The following is a 22,067-nucleotide window of genomic DNA, read 5'->3' on the forward strand; positions in this document are numbered from 1 at the left end:
CTGCAGCTTTCTGTGTCCTGTGAGCCCAGCCTGCCCCGACCCATCCCGGTGGTCACCTTCTGAATGGTGCAGTCGCTGGGGATGAGGTAGAGGTGCAAGGTGACCTGGCCAGGACTGAGGTAGTAGTAGAGCAGCGTGGTACAGACAATGGGGACGAAGCGCCTGGCGCCAGGGATCATGCTCAGCAGAACTCCTATCGGGGAGAAGCTGGGGTTCTCCAGGACTGCACACTGCGGCTCCACGCTGGCTGGCTTCTCCAGCAGCATCCCCTCCGCTGCAAAGTGGGCCACCTGGAACTGGGACATGTCCACCTGCTCACCTGGCAGAGAACAGAGGGGACAGTTGAGCACTTCCTGTCCCCGGAGGCTCTGACTTCCACTGTTACACTTCAGGGGACAGTCATCACACCTCTCGGTAAGCTGCCCTTCTGGATGCAGGGACCTGTGCTCAAGATTTAGGATTGGGAGTTTGGCATAATGTTGATTTGTCTTCATCTCTGCTTTATGCCCCCCTTTCTTTTTGTCTTGTTGATTTTTTTTAAGTTCTCCTGTGAAACATCTTTCATTTCACAGTAACTTTTGAATTCTCTTGGGAATTACCTCTTTTATTATTGCATTATTGTCGTCCTCTCAGACATATTATTCTGGAATTCCAGTTATTTATACAGTAGTACTCACCCTGGTGTCCTCCAAATAATGTAATACTTTAAAAATGTTTTTAAAAAATGCTCTCTGTCCATCCCACCTGTACCTAATTTATCATTTGTAATGATGTCTTACTTCAGGATCATTTTTAAACCACATTTTAAGCATGTTTTGGGTAATTATTGATGTCCTATTTCTAATAATTTTAGTGACAGAAGGTTTAATGGGCCATTCTTATGTTGCAGGTTTCTGCTGATTTTCATTTATGGTACTTTGGTATTTTTGAGACATTTCCTTTTTTTTATAGACATTGTCCTGATATGTAACTCAGGCTGGAACTAGTCATCTTCCTGCTTGAGTCTCTTGAGTGCTGGGGTGGTAGAGATGAGCCCTCCATTCTGCATGAGCTTAGAACTGTGAACTTGTATCTCTTATGAGAAATGTTTAGAGGTGAGTGCAGTTGGATATTTTCACCACTTTCTTTTCTGAGCCATTATTTGGCAGCTCCAGATCTCAGGTGTAGCCTGGAAACATTATGACTTCTCTCTGCCTGCTGGGTGGTGATGACTTCTCATTGATGATTGACTCTAGGTACTAAATACTCTATGTTAGTTCCTTAGGCCTTCCTTTGAACATGGACATGTGTTTGAAACCTCTGCAAATGGATGACCTGAGAGTATCACATGTTTCCTGATGGGACTGTGGCTATAAAAATACTGAAAAAAATATTAGCAAATTATATTTGAGGACATTGTTTGATCTTTGGGAATCTTCAAGGTAAGTGCAGGCAGAAATAACTGTTCAGCTTGGAGACATATGCTTCCAATTATGTTTAGGGAAGTGGGGCATGCAGAACAGTCTCAGTCTCCACCTCCACAATGCTTTCCACCTTGCTAGGAAGCTCAAGTTTGCTCGTCCTCTTTCCTAACCCTCTGTAGTACACTATATCACTTTTCTAGACCCTCATCACCACCAATCTCCTCATATGTTTGTGTTCTTTACCTTGGAGGGAGACAAAGTGAGGGAGGTGCACAGCAGACACAGCTCCCTGCTCAGCGGTGATGTCAAACAGAGGCCCCGCCACCATCCAGCTGTGCTGCAGGGAAGTCTCATCCAGGAATGTGCTCCAGGAACAGAATTCAATGGTGACAGTCACTGCCCTGCTCACCACAAAGCCCAGACGCATGCTGGGACAGTGGTAAGAGCCAGCCACAGGGAAGTGAACCCTGGGAAGGAGAGAGAGAGACATCAAAACATTCAAATGCACCAAGCCCCTCCTGGATGCCAAACACAGTGAAGCAGCTGTGGGTAGAGCAGAGCTGTTAACCTTGTTCCTGCCAGAGGCTGTGGGATTAGTCCTGGCTCCTCTGCTCTCTGAGGAAGCCATTTAGCTTAACCTCAGTTTCCATACCTTTAAATGGGTCAATAACCACATCTGTTGGGAACCATCCCTTAAAGGGCTGCAAGGGAGGAGCAATTTAAGCAAATCAACAGCTGAACATTTGCTTGGGAGCAACTGCCCACAGCTATTATACTGGTCATGATGATAATCATGACAAGATGGCAAAGTTTTCTTATTCTGTAAAGTGTGTACTTTTTTGAAGGGGAATTGTACCAATAATGACTGAAACTGCATGCTATTGTTCAGGAATATCCTTTGTAGTTGAACACAGACCAAAACAGTCTTCCCAGGAGCTGGGAGTTTGGCCTAGTGGTAGAGTGCTTGCCTAGCATGCACAAAGACTCAGGTTCCACATACACAGAAAAGGCCAGAAGTGGTGCTGTGGCTCAAGTAGTAGAGCCCTAGCCTTGAGAAAGCCCAAGGACAGTGCTCAAGCCCTGAGTTCAAGCCAGGACTTCAAAAATAAATACATAAATAAACAAATAAATGATAAATGAAATGATCTTTCCAGGGATTCCTATCCAGCATGAGGCAGCATGGACTAATGGCAGCTGCTCTAGTGGAGGTGGGGAGGGGGTGGTCTTCTCTGCTGGGACAGTCAGTGCCTAGGGCAGTGAGTGATGAGTGATAACCGTTGACTGAGCTCATAGATTGGGTTAGGTTCTGGTTACAGGTGAGGCTCGGCCTGGAGGACAGGGTAGCTTTGTGACTCGTGACTTCACAGGAACTCATGGCACTAAAGGGGCTTTGCATATAGTGCTGATTCATAAGGCAGGAACGTACAGGCTATATACAGGAGAAAAAAACCAATCAAATACAAAGAGCAACACTCGTACTGAAGCTAGTTAGAACAAACTATCAGCAAGAACACACTTCACACAATGGTGCAAACCTGACCTCAGTTTCCATATGGGTCAGTAACCACACCTGTTGGGAACCATCCCTTACAGGGCTGCAAGTGAGGAGAAAATTAATCCAAATCAACAACAACATAATGAGCAGCACTTGCTCAGAAGCTGGTTAGAACAAATTATCCGCAAGAACACATTTCACACAATGGAGTAAACCTGAACCAGACTGGCTTTCAATAACAGGAAAAGTCAAATAAATTTCAGTCTTGTTAGAGGCAAAAATTATATCTTAGATTAGGAAGAAAAGGTCCTTATTTACACCATTTGAGATGTATAGTGACATAATGAAAGGTGAATGAACCCTCTAACATCTGGATTTAAAATACTGTCATGGTAAGAAAAGAGGAAGAAACTGATGGAAACTACTTTGGAAAGTGATCACTGAAACTTCATCATGAAACAAAGAGGTTCCTGACATGTTCATCTTTTGTGTATGCTTGAGGATTTTATAACAAGCCAATTCTCCCACAATGAAAGCATCCACTAAAAACACGTTGTGCTTCAAGGGGGAGTCAGGACTGACGGAAGAGTTCTGTCTGGGTACCAGAATGTCTCACTCACCGGCACAGGTTCCTCTCCCTGTCGATCACCTCAGTACTCACAGGCCCCAGGGGACCCAAGAAGTCATCTTCTGTTCCCAGATGCTCCCTGGGCTGGATGCTTAGTGAGGCAGCACACACACACACGAGTTCTAGCTCTGGTTCTTGTGGGGCATCTCCCTCTGGAAGAGAAGGACACCGGCCAGTTCTAGGCTGCCCACTGGGACATTCTCAGGTATTCGTGCCAGGTCCAGGCTGGGCCTTTCTCAAACCTGGACTTCCTGTCACCAATGGATGTGCAGCCTCTGTCTCTGCTGCTGTGATGTCTTTCTGCATTCCCATCCCACACTCCTGCTGGCCTGTTTTCTGCCCACCTCCCTTCCCACTCATCTAGAAGTCTTGCTCTTCCCAGCATGTGACCTTTGGGAAAGCTGAAAGAGAAACTTGGCTCTGAAGATGGATGGGCATGGATCGAGAAGAGATCCCCAGAACTCAGATGCCCAAAATTAAACATCAGACCTTGGTGCAGGATGTGAGACAGGATACAGATGCTGGAGGCTGGGAACACCAGTCTCTGAGGCTGGGAAAGAGGACAAGGATATTCCCCAAGCTCTAGGAGAACATGGTCTTGGCTGAGCAGGGCTCTTCCAGGTGGGGAATCTTCCTGGGCCTACATCATAGTCAGTGGATGGAGAAGGTACTCTCGCATAGCTACCCCTCCCCAATCCCTTCAAATACCTGCTTTTGGACTCTGTTGCTTGAATGAGGTGGTGCTGTCATCTACCTCTCCTCCATCTGCGCTTGCTGTAGGGGTCACTGCACTTGTCTTCCTATACACAGAGAGATGTTTGCTCTTCCTTAGTCATAGGGGGTTGTAGGTCTGTTCACATGTACCCTCACTGAAAATTCAAACCTTTTGTATCTGAGGTCCTGGGCTTTTCCTGTAGGTACTGCTAAGTGAATGGCTCTCTGCCACCCATGCATCCTTGCCAGAAAAAGGCCACCATCTTGATTCCTCCCCAGTTTGGGGGCTTCAAATGTCCTTGAAATGTGCACATTGAAAGTTAATTCTCAGCCCAACTTCCCTTAGAGGGAAGGGATTTATGAGATTAGAAAGATGTGAAAACTTTGCTTTTATGAGCAGATCAACATCTCTATCACAAATTGATTTATTGTGTCCAAATATAGCCTGGCATGCAATGAATCTCTCCACCTCTTAATCTCTGTTACAGTGGAAGATAAAGCACAGGAACAAGATTGGTAAACGTATACATGGGTATACGTTAAGAAAATAAGAAACTATGATCTCTAGGACACTATCAAAAGATCAAACCTTACCACAGTGTGGGTTTGAGCCCCTCTTGTCTCCTTTCCTCCAGGGCCTCCAGTTCCCTCTTCACTGTGTCACTCAGAGAGGTCTGGTCCACTCTGTAAGCACAAAGGGAACTTGTTTCTACTGGCTCCCATATCACAGGGTCTCCAGGCTCTCAGGGCTCAGGTCTGGACTCTGAGAGCTGCTGAAGGTATCTGTCTCAGTCAGGTCCTGGGAATCAGGCTCTCAGGAGGCTGACCAGGAAGTAATGTTGGGCCAATACCAGGTGAAAGGAAGGGAGGGCAGCAGGACTGGGCAGAAGGACACACTAGCTGCAAGATTGTCTCAGCGTAGCTTTGGTCATCTAGAAGGGAATTCTCAACCCAGCATGACTCTTTGGACCTGTCCAGTGTTGGGAAGAGGGCTGAGCTTTTATACTCTCTAGGGCTCAAGTGCCTCACATGTCATCCAAGGAAAGAGCCAGAACCATGGATGAGTTGCTCACTTTGCTAGAACGTGAGGCTAAAGCCAGCAGCATTCCCTGTGCTAGAATCTGAGACCTGACCAGCAGCATTCCCTGTGCTGGGAGGCATTGCTTGGGTCCTGAAGAGACTTTGCCTAGACCTTATCTACAGATAGAAGAGCTGGGCACAGGAGGAGTCTGAGATGTCTCCTCAGAACCTGGAAGTTCTATCAAAGAAGACCCGGTTCCATTGTACATGTACCAGGAGCTGCAGCAGCTTTCACTGGACATGGGAGGATTCCAATCCTCTGTGGGTCTGTAGAACCCTGTCCCTCACCTGGGACAGATCACTCTTGCTTTGTGGCTGGCAGGCAGCACAGGGCAGTCCAAGGTCCCTTTATCATCATCACTGCTCTCTCAGGCAGCTCTCCTCTGGGAAGGCGATGGAGCACTGACAGTGGAAGTTGCTCTCTGTTTACAAGTCCCTGGGCTTTATGAGGACAGCAGGTAGAAACTTTCTCAAGATTTCTAAAAGCTATTTTCCTGAGAAGTAGCCAGTCTGTCAAGTTACTGTTGAAGTAGGACCTGAATACAGAGCTACTGGCAGAGACCAGCACTGGAGAGAGAGGTGACAGAGAAGCAGAGGGTGGTTCTGAGGGCCTGGCAGGGTATAGACTGGGAAGGGAAGTTCACCTGGCTGTGAAGGTCAGTTTCAGCTGCAGGAGAATCTGAGCTGACATTTGTTTTTCATTTTTGATGCTATTAATCTGTTCTGATTATGCCTTTGAAGCTGAAGGACGCTGAGGGAAGACCCTAAGCATGAGATTCCTGGATCCTCTCTGCTACATGGGGGACAGGGTTCTGAATAGGGAGAGTCTACAGTGCTCTGAACACATGGCAGGACCAGGCCAGGAGCTGCAGAAAGCCTCATTTACCAGCATGGTCAGTTTGGGTTAGAGAAGTGGGTAAAGGAAGCAATAGTTGAGGGACAGCATGGGAAAGGATGCTTGGAGAAGGACAGACATGAGGAAATTGAGAAGATCCCCGCAGGTGTGAATGGCAGGGTTGGGGCCTGCTCCATGGCAGCCGCACACGGCCTTGTCCAGGCTCCAGGGCTCCAGTTGCTCTCTCTTCTCCAGATTTTGCTCAATATGCCACTTAATGGACTTCTGAACCGCTTGGCCTGGTCAGCTCCTGTGTCTCCTTCGGGCCTGAAGCCCTTCCAGGTCCACTGGTCTAATTCCAACCTGTGCCCTCATCAAACTCTTACAATATCTGCATTTTGCTTCATAGTACTCAGAATAGTTCATGAATATGCATTTGGGGTGCTGATCAACACTTCTCCCCTCCCCAGTGTGCCAGCTGCAGGAGCGCAGGGCCCTTCACTGCATCTCCAGGGTCTGACCGAGGGCCTGGCACACAGGAGCCATGCCGTGAATGAATACATGAACCAATGAATGAGTGCAGAGATGCTGCAGTGAGGGGAACTGGGAGCCTCCAAAACCTCACTGCCTCAATAACACAATCTCTCTACCATATCTGCCTCTCTGTCACCTTCCCTTTAAGTGCATTTTTATTTCATTGCAATCCGGGTGGAGGAAGTGGCATTCCCATAATACAGATGTGGGATTTAAATCTCAGAGAAGAGAGTGACTTGCCCAGGTCACATGGTTTGGGAGCAAGTGGCCCAGCTGGACTCACTGTGCCTTTGCTGTCCCTGTTCTTCCCCTGCAAGGCCATCAACAGCTTCCCCTCTGCCCTCCCCTGAGCCTGGGCTAGAAGGGACCCCATGGCCTTACAGCAGGAGCTTGAGTTGGCAGGCAGGATGCCTCAGCGCCTGGAGCAGCGGCTGCACACCTGTGTCACCCAGCTCGTTGTTCCGCAGGTCCAGCTCCTTCAGGCTGGGGCTGTCACGCAGCGCAGAGGCCAGGTCCTGGCAGCAGCTGGAGGTGAGGCCACAGCTGGCCAGCCTGTGGGAGACACACAAGCTCACTGTCCTGAGCCACGCTTCTCTCTCTACCTGGAGTCAGATCCGTGACTCTAGGATCCAGAGCTGTCATAAAAGGAAAAAGGGCTTTCCTGGCTTAGGAGGTTTTAAATTCATTTTTTTTTGCCAAGTTCTTAGGATTCAGCCAGATTCCTTTCGCACCTGGATCAGATTCTCAGGAATCCTGACCCCTCATATCAACCTTGTGTAAAGCTTTACTCAGTGTTCTTGTGTGTACCTCGTTTTAATTGTTAATTGAAACGTTAATTTAAAACAGCTGCCTGAAAGATGTGTCAACATTATGTGAATTTTCAATTCAGGAGACCAGTCAGTGAGTTTTTAATACACAGGTGTGCATCCTAGCTGAATGATCCTGTATCTGGAGAGCTCAACAACCGTGCTGTCCAGAGAAGCCTGAGCTTTCCCTGTTCATAGACCAAGAATCATAAGAGGGAATCGACTTGCAGTATTTAGAATAAAAGAGGACGCTGGGAAAAGGGAAATCAGGTTTTGAGGTCAGATGTAAGCTTCAAGTTCTCTTGATGGTGTGCCTGCTATGTATCCAGCATTGATTCAATTTCATGATCTGCACATGTAGAAAGGTTTAAATATTAGAGATATGGTAGAATCACTAATCTTCCTGGGATTGCTGAACACTGGTATTAGGTCTCAACTTGCTGGCCTTCCCTTCCCTTCATCAACCCACATGTGTCTCAGGAAGATGGGTGGGAAGTCAGCAACAGCTCTGTGAGGATTTAGGTGTGGTGTTGAGATGAAGAGAGAGAAAAGGAGGAAGAATCTGAGATGTGAACAGCTGATCTCAGAAGCCAAAAGTGGCCCTCATGTTAACAGACAAAATGTGTGTGTTCCTTTGTGTGTTGTGTGTGCGCAATGTGTGTCTGAGTACAACTGTGTGCATTAATGACAATCACTCTTTGATTTTCTTAGGTAAGACAGTTATGCTTTCCTATTACTGATTAATGAAGTAGTGGGAACTGAAAGACCTTGGTTTTGTTCTGACAGAATGGCAAGAGTGGAATATGGTGCATTTGGGGTCTCCGGGATCCACAGAGCAGGAGGTAGTGTTTGGATCTGGAGCAGCACATGGAGAAGAGACAGGCAGCTGTAGAGGGTGCAGTGGGGAAAACTTTGGAAGGGACAGGAGGAGGGAGGAGGCTGAAGGCGGAGCCAGGTTATACTTCTTTCAGTTGGATGTCAAAGACCTCACCCCACTTTTTAATCCCCTTACTTTCTTTGTCATATGATAACTGCCTTTCCACCAGCACCTCCTATTTATTATATTTGTTCATGTTCAAAGTCTAAGCTGGGTTGCATAAAGCATGTATTGGCTGTTGCCATTTGAGAACCATGTTTGGGTCCATGTCCCCAGACAACCTGGTTTTTCTTGCTCCCAGGGCTGAGATGTTGATGAAGACCCAGACAGTCAGCATGCAGGTAGCAGGTGTCCCTCTCTATCTGTTCTTAAACATCTCTTAGCATTGCTCATTTATTACTATCTATCTTTAGCTAACTCTATGAAGTTTTTTTTTGGTTGGACATGGGCTTGAACTTGGGGTGTGGGCACTGTCACTCAGTGTTTTTGCTCAAGGCTAGCGTTGCACCACTTTGAGTCATGGGGTCATATCCCGTTTTCTGGTGATTCATTGGAGATTAGAGTCTCACAGACTTTCCTGCCCTGACTGGCTTTGAACCCTCATCCTAAGATCTCAGCCTCCTGATTAGCTAGGAAGACCGGTGTGAACCAGTTGTGCCTGGCTTGTCAAGATCTTTGTCAACCATAATAACTCTAGCATCGCTCCCAGTCTTGGTCAGAGAATGGATCAATGAATATTTGATGACTTCAGAGACCAAGCCAAGTTCTGTACCTGGCTTCTGCTCTTGATCTCTTGTCCCTCTCTGTTTCAGGGAGAGCCCAGCCCAGCTCTGACTCACCGCAAGGTCTCCAGGTGGCACTGGGGGTGTCTCAGGGTCTCACACAGACTCTGCACTGCCGAACAACTCAGCGAATTGTCACTTAAGTCCAGCTCCTTCAGGCTTCCACTGACCTTGAGAGTGGAGAAGAGAACCTTCCACGAGGCATCAGTGAGTGGGGCCCACATGGACCTGAGGGAGAGAGAGGGCCAGGAGAGGTGTCTCATGGGTACACAGAATCTGAGATGTGCGGCCTGGTTCCACTGAGCAGGGCTTGTTCCCTGGGTATCAGGCCTCCTTGGTCATGTCCATTGTCTGGACTGACAGTCCTACACAAATGTCCTTTGTCCCCAACACCTGGCCCCTCCTCTGCATGGCTCCTCATCCCTTTGTTAAGTTCTGCTTCAAGCTACATATTGATATTTTTGTGTCTTTTCAGATATCTAAATTCACTAGTCCAGCAAACCTTTGATTCAGTAGATTCTAATATGTCTCCCACCATTCAGTTTTCCCTTAAGTCTGAATAGCCATGTAGGGACAAGGAGATGAAGGTCTGCACCCAGTAAGCTGAATGGGAGGCCTGGCTCTGTGCCCTGCACAATCTATTCAGATGGAAAACCAGAGTAAGAGTAGTATCAGCAGCTGAAGAGGGTTTGTGAGGATTACGAGGCCTTTCTGAGTCATCCAGGGGCCTTGGTTCTGTTTAAATTTTTAACTGCCTCAGAAATATAAACAAAAACTTTACAGTGGTCCAACTGTGATCAAAGGGAAAAGTTGAAACTATGTTATTCCAATTCATACAATGAAGGAAATCAATGAATAAAATATGTAAGGGATGTCTTTTTAGATGCATGTATAGCACTGATGAAAGAAAAAATAAGAACAGATTATCCAAATGCATGAGGCTTCATTATGAAGTGAGTAACCTGGAAAACTCTTCTCCCCTCCCCCCAACTATTATCACTGCTTCCTATCTCTGGTTGTCCCAGAGCGAGGGACAGGGTTCACTACTTCTGTGTCAGCAGCCTCCTTCTGGCCCCCTGCCCTGCTGGCTGACTCAGGGCATCTCACCTGACTCTCCCTCAGCAGCAGAAGCTCCAACATTCCCAAGATCCTCAGCAATCTCCACAAGCCACCATCCATTCCAAACTCTCGGGCCCTGGGTTCCTGGCTCCATCATCATTATCTGGACTCTGTCCAGATAATGCTCTTCTGAAAAATCATGTGAAGCCACCAACACTTGCGATTGCTACAGACACATGCTTCAAGGTCAAGTCATGCTATCACCATGAATAATGTAAGCAAGCTTACATGTGAAAATACAGGGCAATGTTGGAATCAGCATAAAGCTCACCCAAGGGAACAGTACTTGGCCAGTTGGAACAGTGTTTTATCAGGTTTCTCAATATCAGGAGGGATAGCCTGGATATATTAAAATCAATCAATAAATGAAGCTGATCATTTCCCTTATAGAGAAATACACAGAAATTGACTTTGTGATAAAATTGTGATTTATATTTTCTTTATTTTTTTGTTGGTCTCATACGTTAACTCACTAGCTAGGGCTCTCTCAACTGAACTATGCCTCTAACCCTGTGATTGATATTTTCTCATTGGTCATTTTCCTTTCACAAGGAACATGTGTTTTTTTTTTTTCATGAGAAACCATGTTAAAAAGTCTGAAAACAGAGAACTGAAATAAGTAGATGATTTCTTCCTTTGAGGCTCTTTTCCTTTCTGGCCCCCTTGTGTGAACAATTTTTCTCTGCACTTTTGTTGGTGTTGGGGTCTCAGGGCCTGAACGGGACTGCTGGTTGATGTCTGTCTTCTCTCCTAGTTTCTGAGCGCTTTGGGGATTTTGCCTTTCAATTCGTGATTGGTAAGGCCTGGAAAACTCAATGCTTAGTAAGGGATTTTATGAAGAAACACACTACTGCCAAAGGGTTGGTAGGGTAAGAGGCAGGAAGCCAACGAAGGGATATTGTCAGGGAGGCTGGGTATTGGGTGATTAGAGAGCATTATAATTATAAGTACACATGTCGATTCAACTTGACTGCCTGAAACACACATAAACAAGAACGAGGATTGCAAGGAGAGTTGAACATTGCCACTCAGACACCTGTATTCTCAGGTGATCCGGGAAGATCTCAAGGCCAAGGTCCCTGAAACTGAGAAGGGAGTGTCTTAATGTGCCTGAATGACAATTCAGCAGAGAAAGCAAATGAAGAGCCAGGCTCAGGGGCAGGACTGTCTGACTCTTGGAGAGAGTGGGGGCAATGGGAAAGTCAGCAGAAAGATGGGAGAGTGTCAGAAAGAGAAAATGGTGGCCGTCTTAGAGCTGGGAAGAAGGACAGCAGGATCTGTCACACAGTTGTACCAAAGCTCTTGGGTGGACAGACAATGGAAGTCAGTTTGCGCAGTTAGAAGTCACCAAAGATGTCCACCCAGAGCCCTGCCCCTGGGGTCAGGGGCTCTGGTGCATTTGTCTGGGGCTCTTGAGGGACAGAGCAGCTGTAGGAAGTGGTTTGGAGGGATACTCACAGAACTACCCCAGGGAGCCCCCATTCTCCCTTCTGCTGTCCAATCAGCTGAAGCCTCTTCACGTGGCTGCAGAATTTAATACAGAAAGTGGCCACCAGGAGTTCCATGTCTGTGCGGACGCACATTCTAGTTCTTTGGAAACCTTGCATAACTTGGGTCAGGAACTCTTCATCCTGCGTCTCATAGAGACAGTGAAGCATTTCCATTGGAAATGGCTGCTGGAGCTGCGCAGTCTCCAGTGTCCATTCAAGCAGCTTTTCTTTCCTTAACTGAGGCAGCTGATGGGCAATGTACTCCATCATTCTTGTCCCTTTGTCACTTAAAAGACCAAATAAGAACTGAATGATTGGCACTCCAAAGAGCATATGACCTTCATGCATCTCCACCAAGAATCTTGATGTTAGGAGAAAGTGAGGATATGCACCGTCTAGGGCACAAGACACTGCTGTGAGAAACTCCTGGCAGCAGAGGTGAGGGAAGCTGTAGATCAGAGATTGGTCCTTTTGAAGAATACCAATGCTTATGAACTTGATAATGACTTCCTCTTCTAAACCATACTTCTTTAATTTATTTATACTGAATTGGGTCTTTCTTTGCCACATGCTCTCAGCAGCCAGACAGCAAAGCCTCCTGAGCCGGGTCCCCAGGAACTCAGCTGGGAGAGTCTGGACAAAGTAGTGCAGACAGAGCGCCGTGGTGGTCTGGGGGGTGAGTAGACACTCCTCCCCCCTCTCCATCTGCTGCTTCAGGCACGTGCAGACCAGCCATGACACCCAGGGCACCAGACACAGACTCATCAGTGCTGGGTTTGATTGCACCAAGCTGAAGGCCTTGATTGCTTGGTTCTTCTCTTGGAAATACTTGTAGAAATATTCCTTCCTGCTGGACTCAGAGAAGCCCAGGACTTCCACACAACGTGCCCAGTCCAAGGAAGGGATGAACCCTAGAGCTGTGGTCCGGGCTGTGATGAGCAGGGAAGCCTCAGGAAGCATGCGTCTCCCAAGCAAACGGCCCAATAGTATGGGAACCAGCTGAAGTTGGCGCCAATAAGGATGATGACTTGATATCTTCTTGTCTAAAATCAGTGGTAGTTCATCCACACCATCTAAGATGAGGAGCAGCTGCTCTGGCCTAGACAGGATCTGATGAATGTCAGCCATCGTGACAGCTGGGTCATTTTCAATAAGATCAGCCAGACTCAACACCATTTCCTGCTTCAGCTCCCTGCAGTTGATGAAGACGACATGCTGGAAGCGGTCTCCATATAGCCTCCCTTCCTCCCAGGCTCCTCTCACCTGCCTGGCCAGAGTCGACTTCCCAATTCCAGCAGGCCCATACAGTATGACTGTTGGGGATTTTTCTTGAGCATCTTGCCTTGGGCCAAATAAATCTGTGATTTCAATCAAACGTCCTTCCTCCTCCACTTCATCCTGGTGCCATCTTTTCCTGAGGAGGGGCTCCAGGCCTTTGGGGTAAGGCTTTTCTAGAAGTAGCAATTGAGTGAATTTCTGTTGCAAATATTCTTTTTTCCAAGATGAGAGGAAAGACTTCTTTGTCTCCCTGTTTTTGGATCTTTCTCTGACTTCTAAGTAAAGGAAAGAAAGAAGGAACATCAATGGACAGATAAATACAATGTCTTTATTTATTCAACATCTCTATGAATTTAATGTCCCACTCTAAACCATATTCCACATCAGCTGCAAACAGTGAGGCCTTCTTGGTAGTGCAATGGAGGAAACATGAGCTTTGATAGTGAGGATTCTGCATCAAGTCCTGATCTGACGCTGTGCATAACTTGCTTTCCTTTTTTCCAGTATTGATCAAGGGCTTTGGGGGCTGGGAATAAAGACTGAACTTTCATTGTCTCTTGGCTTCTTATCTCTGAGTACTTCAAGGCTACAAGAGCATGCAATGGAGACCTATACAAGACAAATTTTAGAAGGTGGGCCTGGAATTCAGGGACTAACTCTTAGGTTTTTCACTCAAGGATGTTACTTTACACCTTGAACCATATTCCCACTTCTGGCTTTATTTTAATGATTGGAATTAAGAATCTCATAGATGTTTCTGTGCAGGCTGGCTTCAAACTGTGATCCTCAGAGGTCAGCATTCTGAGTAACAAGGATAAAAGGAGCGAACTACTGTAGTCTATCTAAAACTTACTTTTGACTGTTCTCTTTATAACCATTTCCCTACCTTTGCTTCTGATATGTGAAATATTTCATATGGGTTTTATTCTTATTCTGAGACACTATTTTATTCAAATACACCACTGAAGAATTCCCTTAGAATTTAAAATCAAGTGAGAAGATGCAATACTTTTTTGACAGGGGTGGCATTAAATAAGACCTATTTCACACACAAACTGATTTTTCGAATGGTGACTGTTGTGTGAAGATAATAAAGACATTTAAAAATGCAATTCTATTTAATCAGCACTTTTCCATCAGGAGGTGCAGTCAGTTTACAGCAAATACAAGAGCTTCATGTACTTCCCTTAAGATTAAGGGAATAAAGTCATTTAGGGGCAAATGAAGCAGGTAACTTGTGGAAACTGAAGCTTAGTGAAGGCAGCTCAGAAGTATGCCATTTAGAAACTTAAAAATGCTACTCTCATTGCTTTAGAGAGGGACAACAGGGTGTATTTCTTCCTGAGAAAAATGTTTTCCCAAACTTAAGCTGCCAACCCCAACGTATAGGTAAGCTGAGCACCTCTCTATCTCAAAGATAGGGGTCTGTCTGTTTTATGGCAGAATGCATATTTACAAGGAAGCTCAGAAAGTAAGGCCAGCCCAGGAGTGCTTAGAGCAAAGGCAAAGCACCCAGCTTTGAATAACCTTGAAGCCAGACCCCCTGTCTTTACCATACAAATTCCCCAACAGCCCAAGGACCGGTGTGTCTCTCCCTATGAGAACACTCCCTCTGTTACAGTGCGCCCCTGCACTTCTTTGTGTGTCTGGCTGGCTTTTTGTCTGTCTTCTCACCTTTTGACCTAAATCTTTTCATCATCTGTTGGCCTGAGTGCCTGCTCCTGTCAGCCCACACTCAATTCAGCATGTGCTCATGAACTTAAACTTTAGCCCTCCTTCCTGCCCCCTCCCCTCTCCTGCTTGGTGTTGCACAGATTCCCTCTGCAGTGATCTTAGGGATATTTGCTCCATTTTCGGTGACAGCTTCATCTTGGGCATCCACAGGCTGAGCTTCCCACAGCTTCCCTGCACCTGGTGAAGGGACGGTATCTGTTCTCATCAGCTTCCTTGTGTCCCTCTCCTGCTTTCTACTAAGTGAACTCTAGGAAGAAATGGAGGAGCATCTGGAGTTAGACATTCAGGCTCCTGCCTTAGATGACTCCATCTCTAGTGATCTCTGTTGTCTTAACCTTTTTAGTCTAAATGCTTTTTATCGGTCATGAGGCTTGAACTCTGGGTTCTGGGCGCTGTCCCTGAGCTCTTCAGTTCAAGGCCACCACCTACCCCTTGAGCCACAGCCCCACTTCTCATTTTCTAGTGATTAACTGGAGAGAAGAGTCTCATGGCCTTTAGTGTCTGGCCTGGCTTTGAGCCACCATCCTCAGATCTCAGCCTCCTGCGTAGCTAGGATTACAGGCGTGAGCCACCGCGTCCAGCCCTTCTTAGTCTATTTTAGAAAACCTTTTTCAGAAGATTTTCATCCAGCCCCTAACAGAAATCACACAGGCCACCACTTAGGAGAGAGTCAAGGCCATCCCACTGCTACAGGCCACGTGAGGCTTCACTTTCGCTTCCCTGCCCAACCCAGACTTGGACCCTGGGAATCCCAGCTCCAGTGACCCCCTTGAGGCTTCTATGACAGCAGGAAAGAGCCATAAAGACTATGACACCACTCAACTTTTCATACCCCTTCAGGGTTTCCAATGATGGGGATCTGCCTTGCTGTTTTTATAATGCAATCTGGTGGCATAGTGCACTCAAGTCCCTCTCCCTCCCCAGAGCCCCTTATTGAGAACTAGCATCCTGAACACTTCTTGGAAACCCCTCCCTCCAGTACCCCATCCCCACCCCTGCCTCCATATTCACTTACATTTAAGTCATTCCTTTCAGTCACAATAAATGTGAATATGCCTTTTGAACTAAACGTTAATCATAATGTCCACATGATGGTCTGCTTCTGTTGACCTCAACATCATTCAACATGTGTCCTTGACAAACTCTTCTAAGCAGCAGACCTTCTCCTCTCTTTGTTTCTCAGATATTGCCTGGTGTTACATGGCGACCCTCTGCAGCCATGGGTAAAGCCTGGTCTGGTTTGCTGAGGTTTCTATTTCTCTCCTTTCCTCCATTTGATCTTTCCTAATACTTGTGATTCTGTTTCCTCACAGTAGTTTTGAGCAAAAGAAGCTCAGGGACAGTGCCCAGTCCCTGACTTTAAGCCAAAGTATAACTAGGACCAGAAAACACACACACACACACACACACACACACACACACACACACACACACACACACACACACAAACACGTGCGCGCATGGTTTCACTGGACCTCACCTTTGGGGGGGGTTCCATCTGCTTTATCAAGAGACCACTGTGTCTCTGATACTCTTGGCTTTGTTGACTTTGTGTCAGATTCATGGACTTCTGAATGTGGTGTCATCTGTGTCTTTGAGGGAAAACGATCCATCATCAAAGGGAGTGGCCGTTGGGCTCCTTGTATAGTTATTGATATTATACTTTTTAATTGCCTCGGAACGAAAGGTTCTCTAGGGAGAAAAATGACAGGAATGAAAAGAATAGCTTCTGATTATCCATTGTATTTCAGGTATACACATGGAACTCTGACTAAGTCCATTTCTGTGCTGAGACCTAGGCCTGAGAAAAAAAGCTTCATCAAAGGAAAGGTTAATTTTGCTGAAGGTCTCAGTGGTTGTTGTCTAAGACTGGCCACTTCTACCACGCGGGGCCCAAGTGTGGTGGAATGTCATGGCAGCAGGCAGTGCAGAAGGATGCTCACTCCATGGCAGACAGGAAGAAAAGAGGGAGAGGAAGAAGCCAGATACATCTTCCAATGGCACTGCCTCCATGACCTATTTCTTCTACCCAGGTCCCTACCGCCTAGCCTCTACCACCTCCCCACCACTCCAGCAATCTATGAGTAGATTAATCTGTTTGCTAGGCCTGAGCCTTCATGATCCAATAAGCTCCAAAACTGGAATCCTTTAGCTACTGGACCAAGACTTCTATATATGAGCCTTCAGCACAGGGAGACATTTCATGTTCAAACAATAATAAACCCTTAGAACATTTTTGTAAGTGTGTATTAGTAATCTTAGTTTTAGGGACATGTATCGATAAACATATTTTCTCTTAGTAGATTTTCTAAATCTACTGACAATATGAGCGAGGTGGTTCATTCTTTGATTAAGGACTTTCATGCTGAGTTCTCTATTTCCAGTAATGACAGCAGTTACTGTGTGATATTCTAAAGGTGCTGGGGTCTCCTGACTACCAGACATAGTTTGATGAGGCTCTGAAATATGGACACACAAGAGGAGGAAGAGCAGGATTTCTCTGTGTCACAAAGAAGACCCAGTGAGGTTCCGGAAAGCATGGGGAAGAGAGACAATAAAGTTAGGACCTTTGCTGGAAGAAAGATGTGAGAAGTTTCATATCTCCTATCATATTTTCAATAGAATCTATTTTTAAAATTTGTTTATTGTCATTGTAAAGGTGATGTCCAGAGGTGTTACTATTACTTATATCAGATAAAGAGCATGTTGGTTTTGACCAAAGTTACCCCTTCCCTAGCTCTCTCCCAGTTTTTCCTCCCACCCCACCCACAAATTGTATAGTTGACTTTCAACATAATGTCTGGTGAGTACCACCGCTGCATTTGCTCAGCCTTTGTCCCTCCATTTCTGTGCCCCTCTTGCCCTCCCAAACACAGATGAATGAACAAACAAGACAAAAGGAAATGGAAACAGAAATAGCAACAAAAAAGACTTGTGTTTCTCCTTCCTGGAGTGCATGTCAATAAGTATTTCTTCATGTGGTCAGATTCACATAGCTATTGAGCCTTTTCGATCGTTTCCTAAGAATATCTTCCTTTGGCCTCATTTACCATTTTTAAATTATCATCCAGTGTATTTACTTACAGATTTATAGGCACATGTTAATTAACACAAATAAGGGAAATCATGCCACCTATGTTTCTCTGGCGCTGACTTACTTCACCCAATGATGGATATGTAGAATTCCATTGTGTATTCCCCACCCCATTTTTCAATAGAATCTCCACTCAGCAATTTCTGCAATTGGAAATTTGGGGGTGTACAGATTTTAAAAAAGGTAAAAACTCAGCTCTTGTGGGTTATAAGATGAAGGTTTAGAGAGCGAAAAGTAAATACAAGAATAGAGTCATTCTTGACCCATACACACCAAGTGGGTAAAGTTATCTATGAGGATATCTGAGGGCAGTAGAGTTTAGCCTATTGCCATCTTGGCAAAGGTATAGGATGAGGGTTAGGTAAGAGTGGGCACAAAAATAGGCAAGAGAAGCAGATGGGATATTGCTAAAACAGAAGCAGAGTGGGAAATGAAACCACTCTTACAGTCTTCAATTCAGGCCCTGGTGCTGCCTCTAAGGGTGGTGTGATTGGCCACATGAACTGTATTCCCTCTGTGGCTTTTCTGAACTGGGAAGTGGGGCTACTGCAATGCTGGCATGGACAGGAAGCGGTAAGAGGGGAGCTGAGCTATGCAGAACTGCTTGAATGAGTCTGAGGTGGAATCAGAAGAGAGAAGTGGCTGGGCTAAAGGATGCACCAGTCTCTTCTTGTGTCCATTTGGAAAACAGAACCTTTCTTGGAACTTTTGCTCCACACTGACCCCAGGAATCTTCCAGTGCCCACCAAGATTGTGAGCACTTAACTGTGAGACTTTTTCTGCCTGACCCACTGAGGTCTCAGTTTTCCCTTCTGTCAAATGGAGAGGAAGCAGTCTTGGCCTGGAAAGGGAAGTTGAGGGACGAAATGTTGTGACTCAGATGGGGTGGAGGAGACCAGAAACCGAGACCAAGCTATGGGAAGGAAACAGAGAGTTTGGAGGCTTATCATAGGCAGGGGCAAGATCCAGGGGATTGATGCTGGCTTTATTTACATTACTTAGGTATCCCATCTCAGCTGACAGTAGGGCTCAGTTCTCACAAACCCACTGAAGCCTGTACACCATTCCCCACAAGCTCAGGAAAAAGTGAAGTTCTCCTTTGCGCTGCTAAGAAACAGTTCTGAACAGTTGGCAAAACAAAGGCAGTGAAATCATTTTCCTCTCCAGCTCCAAAATCTGTGTTCATAACGTCACTGCTAAGCAAGCACCCTTCTTGGGAGCTGGTGGTTGATCTTACTTCATAATCACAGTCTCTTCCCTGTCCAGTCCTGGAAGACTCCCTCCTAGCTGCTACATGGGAATTACATGGGGCCTGAGAATGCACTGGAGTAGAAGAGAATGTGGGATTCTGCCATCAAGGAAGGCCTCCCCCAGTCCACCTCCCAGCTCTGGCCTAGGGTGAGCTGGAGTCCTTTGACCAGGGCTGTGCAAGTCACCACCTGAGGAGGATTTGGCAATGAGGCATTGATAGGAGTGTGTTAGAGTCTTGGCTTACTTAATTGATATTCACAGCTCACCTGTGTAGGTCATGTAGAACAGCTTCTGTAGGCCCATAGTTTTTAAACACAGGACTGGGAACTTGCTTCTGCACAGATCCAGCAATTCTGAGGTCATCTTCATGCCACTTACTCTCTCTAACTGTGCCATCTTGCATCTGGAGGGGTTCCTCAGGACTATTTTGTTGAGCAGCCAAACCTGGAGCTCTTAGAGAGCCTGCTTTTTCATTATATCCAGATTCTAACTCCCAAAGGTCAGCTTTATTCCTTGACAAGATCTCCTTAGAGACAAATAGAGAGTCCATAGTAAAGGGCATGAGGCAGGCAGAAGACACGGTCTCCCTGTGCAAGACTCTTACTGTGAATCATTTCTGTTCAGCATTCAGTACCAAATCTTTAAACTGCAGGGCATCAGCTAAAGATGGTTGGAGAGGAGGGAAGCAGAGCTATAGGAAAAGCCATAGTAAAGCAGGGCCTTGGGAGATTGGAAAACACTTCAGGTGGTCCAATTATGTGCAGCTCCTGGATGGGCCTCCAGACTAGGCAGGAAATATGAAGTGAAGGAGAAAGCAGGGGGGACGATGGGAGGACAAAGGTGTGGAGGATGCAGGGAGAAGGGGTAGGGCCATGGGTGAGAGTGGTACTCACTGATCTGGATTCGGTTCCTTCCTTTGCCATGCTTCAGGATTCCTGGAATCACCTGTTGAGATGGAGTGCTTCTAGGAGATTCTGTGTGTGTGTGTGTGTGTGTGTGTGTGTGTGTGTGTGTGTGTGTGTGTGTGTGTGTGTGTGTGTGTGTGTGTAGATTTAATTCTGAGGCTAAGCTCAAAGCTCTGGGTTGCCCTTTGTCAGGTAGCTCCGGAACTCTTTAGGCCCTAGGACACTAAGAAAGGAGAAACTTCCTTCCTGTGGCCAAGCAGGAAGTACAATTCACTGAGAAAAAAAAAGTAAATAACTCCAGGAGGGTGTGGCCAGGGAAGGGGCAGGGCCAGGCTGAGCTTCTGCAGCAGCAGGGGCACATATAGCATAGAAGCCACACAGCTTGCTGCCACCTCTCAGGACTTGCCTACAGAGCCAGGGCGCAGACTCTAGACAGGACAGGGTTCAGATGCTGATCCTCAGGCTCACAGGATCCTGTGTCTCCAGGGAAGTTACATTGTGGAAACTTTACAACAGGCCCAAGAAACACCTGCTCCATCACCACAAATCCAGGCAGAGGGAAGACCAGCCCAGACATTCATCCTTTAGCAGCATTGCAGGGGTGCAGATTGAAGAAGAAAGTTCCTATCATGCCATCTCTGATATGAAATTACTCTGAGAATTTCCTTAGAATGCCTTGGCTTTCCCTGGGTTGGAAGAACCCATACCTGGTGAGATGTAATCCTCAGAACTCAGACTCCTGAATAGCCAGTAGCACCTGGCCTTTGTGAGGTTTTTGACTGTGACCTTCCTCTCTGGGTATCTTTGAGGATACACTGCATTCTGGGTATTGGTGACCTCTCTTACACAGAGTTAGGTGGCACTTCATCTCTCCCTGCCTGCAGGAGTGGTTAGTGATGGCTTCTTACTGTCATACAGCCTAGGCACTAAACATTAATTGTTCACTCAGACTTATTTTTGTCTACTTGAAAAGTCTCTTCATGGGTCAGACCTGATTGCATTGCCTATTTCTTGCTGGGCTCTTGAGTGAAACCATCTCCATATTGTTACTGAAGAGAACACTTTTCACTGAGGAATACTTTCAAGAAAGCTTGGGGGAGGATGTAATTATTAGGTTTCAGATATGTCTAGAAAAGAGTGAAATGAAAAACAAGTCTCCATTGCCACCTCCAAAATCCTGTCTTCCCCAAGAAATAACAAACTTCATCATCACCTACCATCCACCACCCCTCATCTTCCCACCATCCTCCTCATCCTTCCCTTCTTCCTTGAGAGGACCATGAAATGAGAGAGGTGCACAGAAGGCACACCTCCCAGTGCAGCTGTTATGTCAAAGGGACCTGTGCACACCATTCTGCTGTGCTGTGGGGCACTGTTACCCAGGTACTGGTATCAGGCCAAGAAATCAGTCTCCAATGCTCTTCTTAGTACAAAGCTGAGGTCTCTGCTGGGTCCCTAGTGGGACTGGTCACAGGAAAGTGAGCCCTGGGGAGAAGAGGGAGAGGCAGGCACCATACCCCAGGAGTCCACGAGAGCTGTGGACGGCAGACCCAGCACCCAGGCTGCTGGTGCAGTGCAGTGGCCACGCCTGGCTCCAGTCAGAGACCTTGGACTTGAGAGCTGGCTCCTTTGCTCTCTGATTCCACTTAGCAAGTCCATAATCTCAGCTCCCTCCTCTGTAAACACAGAAAATAACAATGGTGATGGAAATGAAATAAGAATTTTTTCTGTACAGCATATTTACAAATAACAGTAAGAATTATTAGTAGGAATGTACATGCCAATCATAAATCCTGGTAGCTGTACTTTAACAATAATTTTATGGCTTTGTATTTGGGGTAGGGCAATTCTGGGAATTGAACTCATGACCTGGGTGTTGTCACTCAGGGGATCTAGTGACCCACCATTTAAGCACAATTCAGTGTGTGGCGTTTTGCTAGTTGGTTGGAGATGAGTCTCGTCAGACTTTCCCGCCTGTGCTGACTTCACACCATGATCCTCAGATCTCACCTTTGTGAGCAGCTAGCCTTGCACACGAGAGC

General features: G+C 46.4%; 1 protein-coding gene across 1 annotated transcript in view; it reads right to left on the reverse strand.

Moving 5' to 3' along the window:
• The window catches only part of LOC150050777 (NACHT, LRR and PYD domains-containing protein 1a-like), a 33,030-nt gene that overhangs the window by 5,941 nt on the left and 5,022 nt on the right, over window positions 1-22,067 (reverse strand). The window contains exons 4-14 of the mRNA XM_090351470.1: window positions 21,538-21,701; window positions 19,387-19,646; window positions 16,256-16,467; window positions 11,732-13,313; window positions 9,212-9,382; window positions 7,071-7,241; window positions 4,835-4,924; window positions 4,235-4,326; window positions 3,519-3,678; window positions 1,647-1,870; window positions 57-319 (exon numbers count right to left, since the gene is read on the reverse strand). Of these exons, the coding sequence (XP_090207596.1) occupies window positions 57-319; window positions 1,647-1,870; window positions 3,519-3,678; window positions 4,235-4,326; window positions 4,835-4,924; window positions 7,071-7,241; window positions 9,212-9,382; window positions 11,732-13,313; window positions 16,256-16,467; window positions 19,387-19,646; window positions 21,538-21,701 (3,389 nt within the window). The remainder of the gene's footprint in view (window positions 1-56; window positions 320-1,646; window positions 1,871-3,518; window positions 3,679-4,234; window positions 4,327-4,834; window positions 4,925-7,070; window positions 7,242-9,211; window positions 9,383-11,731; window positions 13,314-16,255; window positions 16,468-19,386; window positions 19,647-21,537; window positions 21,702-22,067) is intronic.

Source organism: Megascapheus bottae, chromosome 17 (genome assembly GCF_031878675.1).
Source record: "Megascapheus bottae isolate mThoBot1 chromosome 17, mThoBot2.hap1, whole genome shotgun sequence".
Classification (NCBI taxonomy): Eukaryota; Metazoa; Chordata; class Mammalia; order Rodentia; family Geomyidae; genus Megascapheus; species Megascapheus bottae.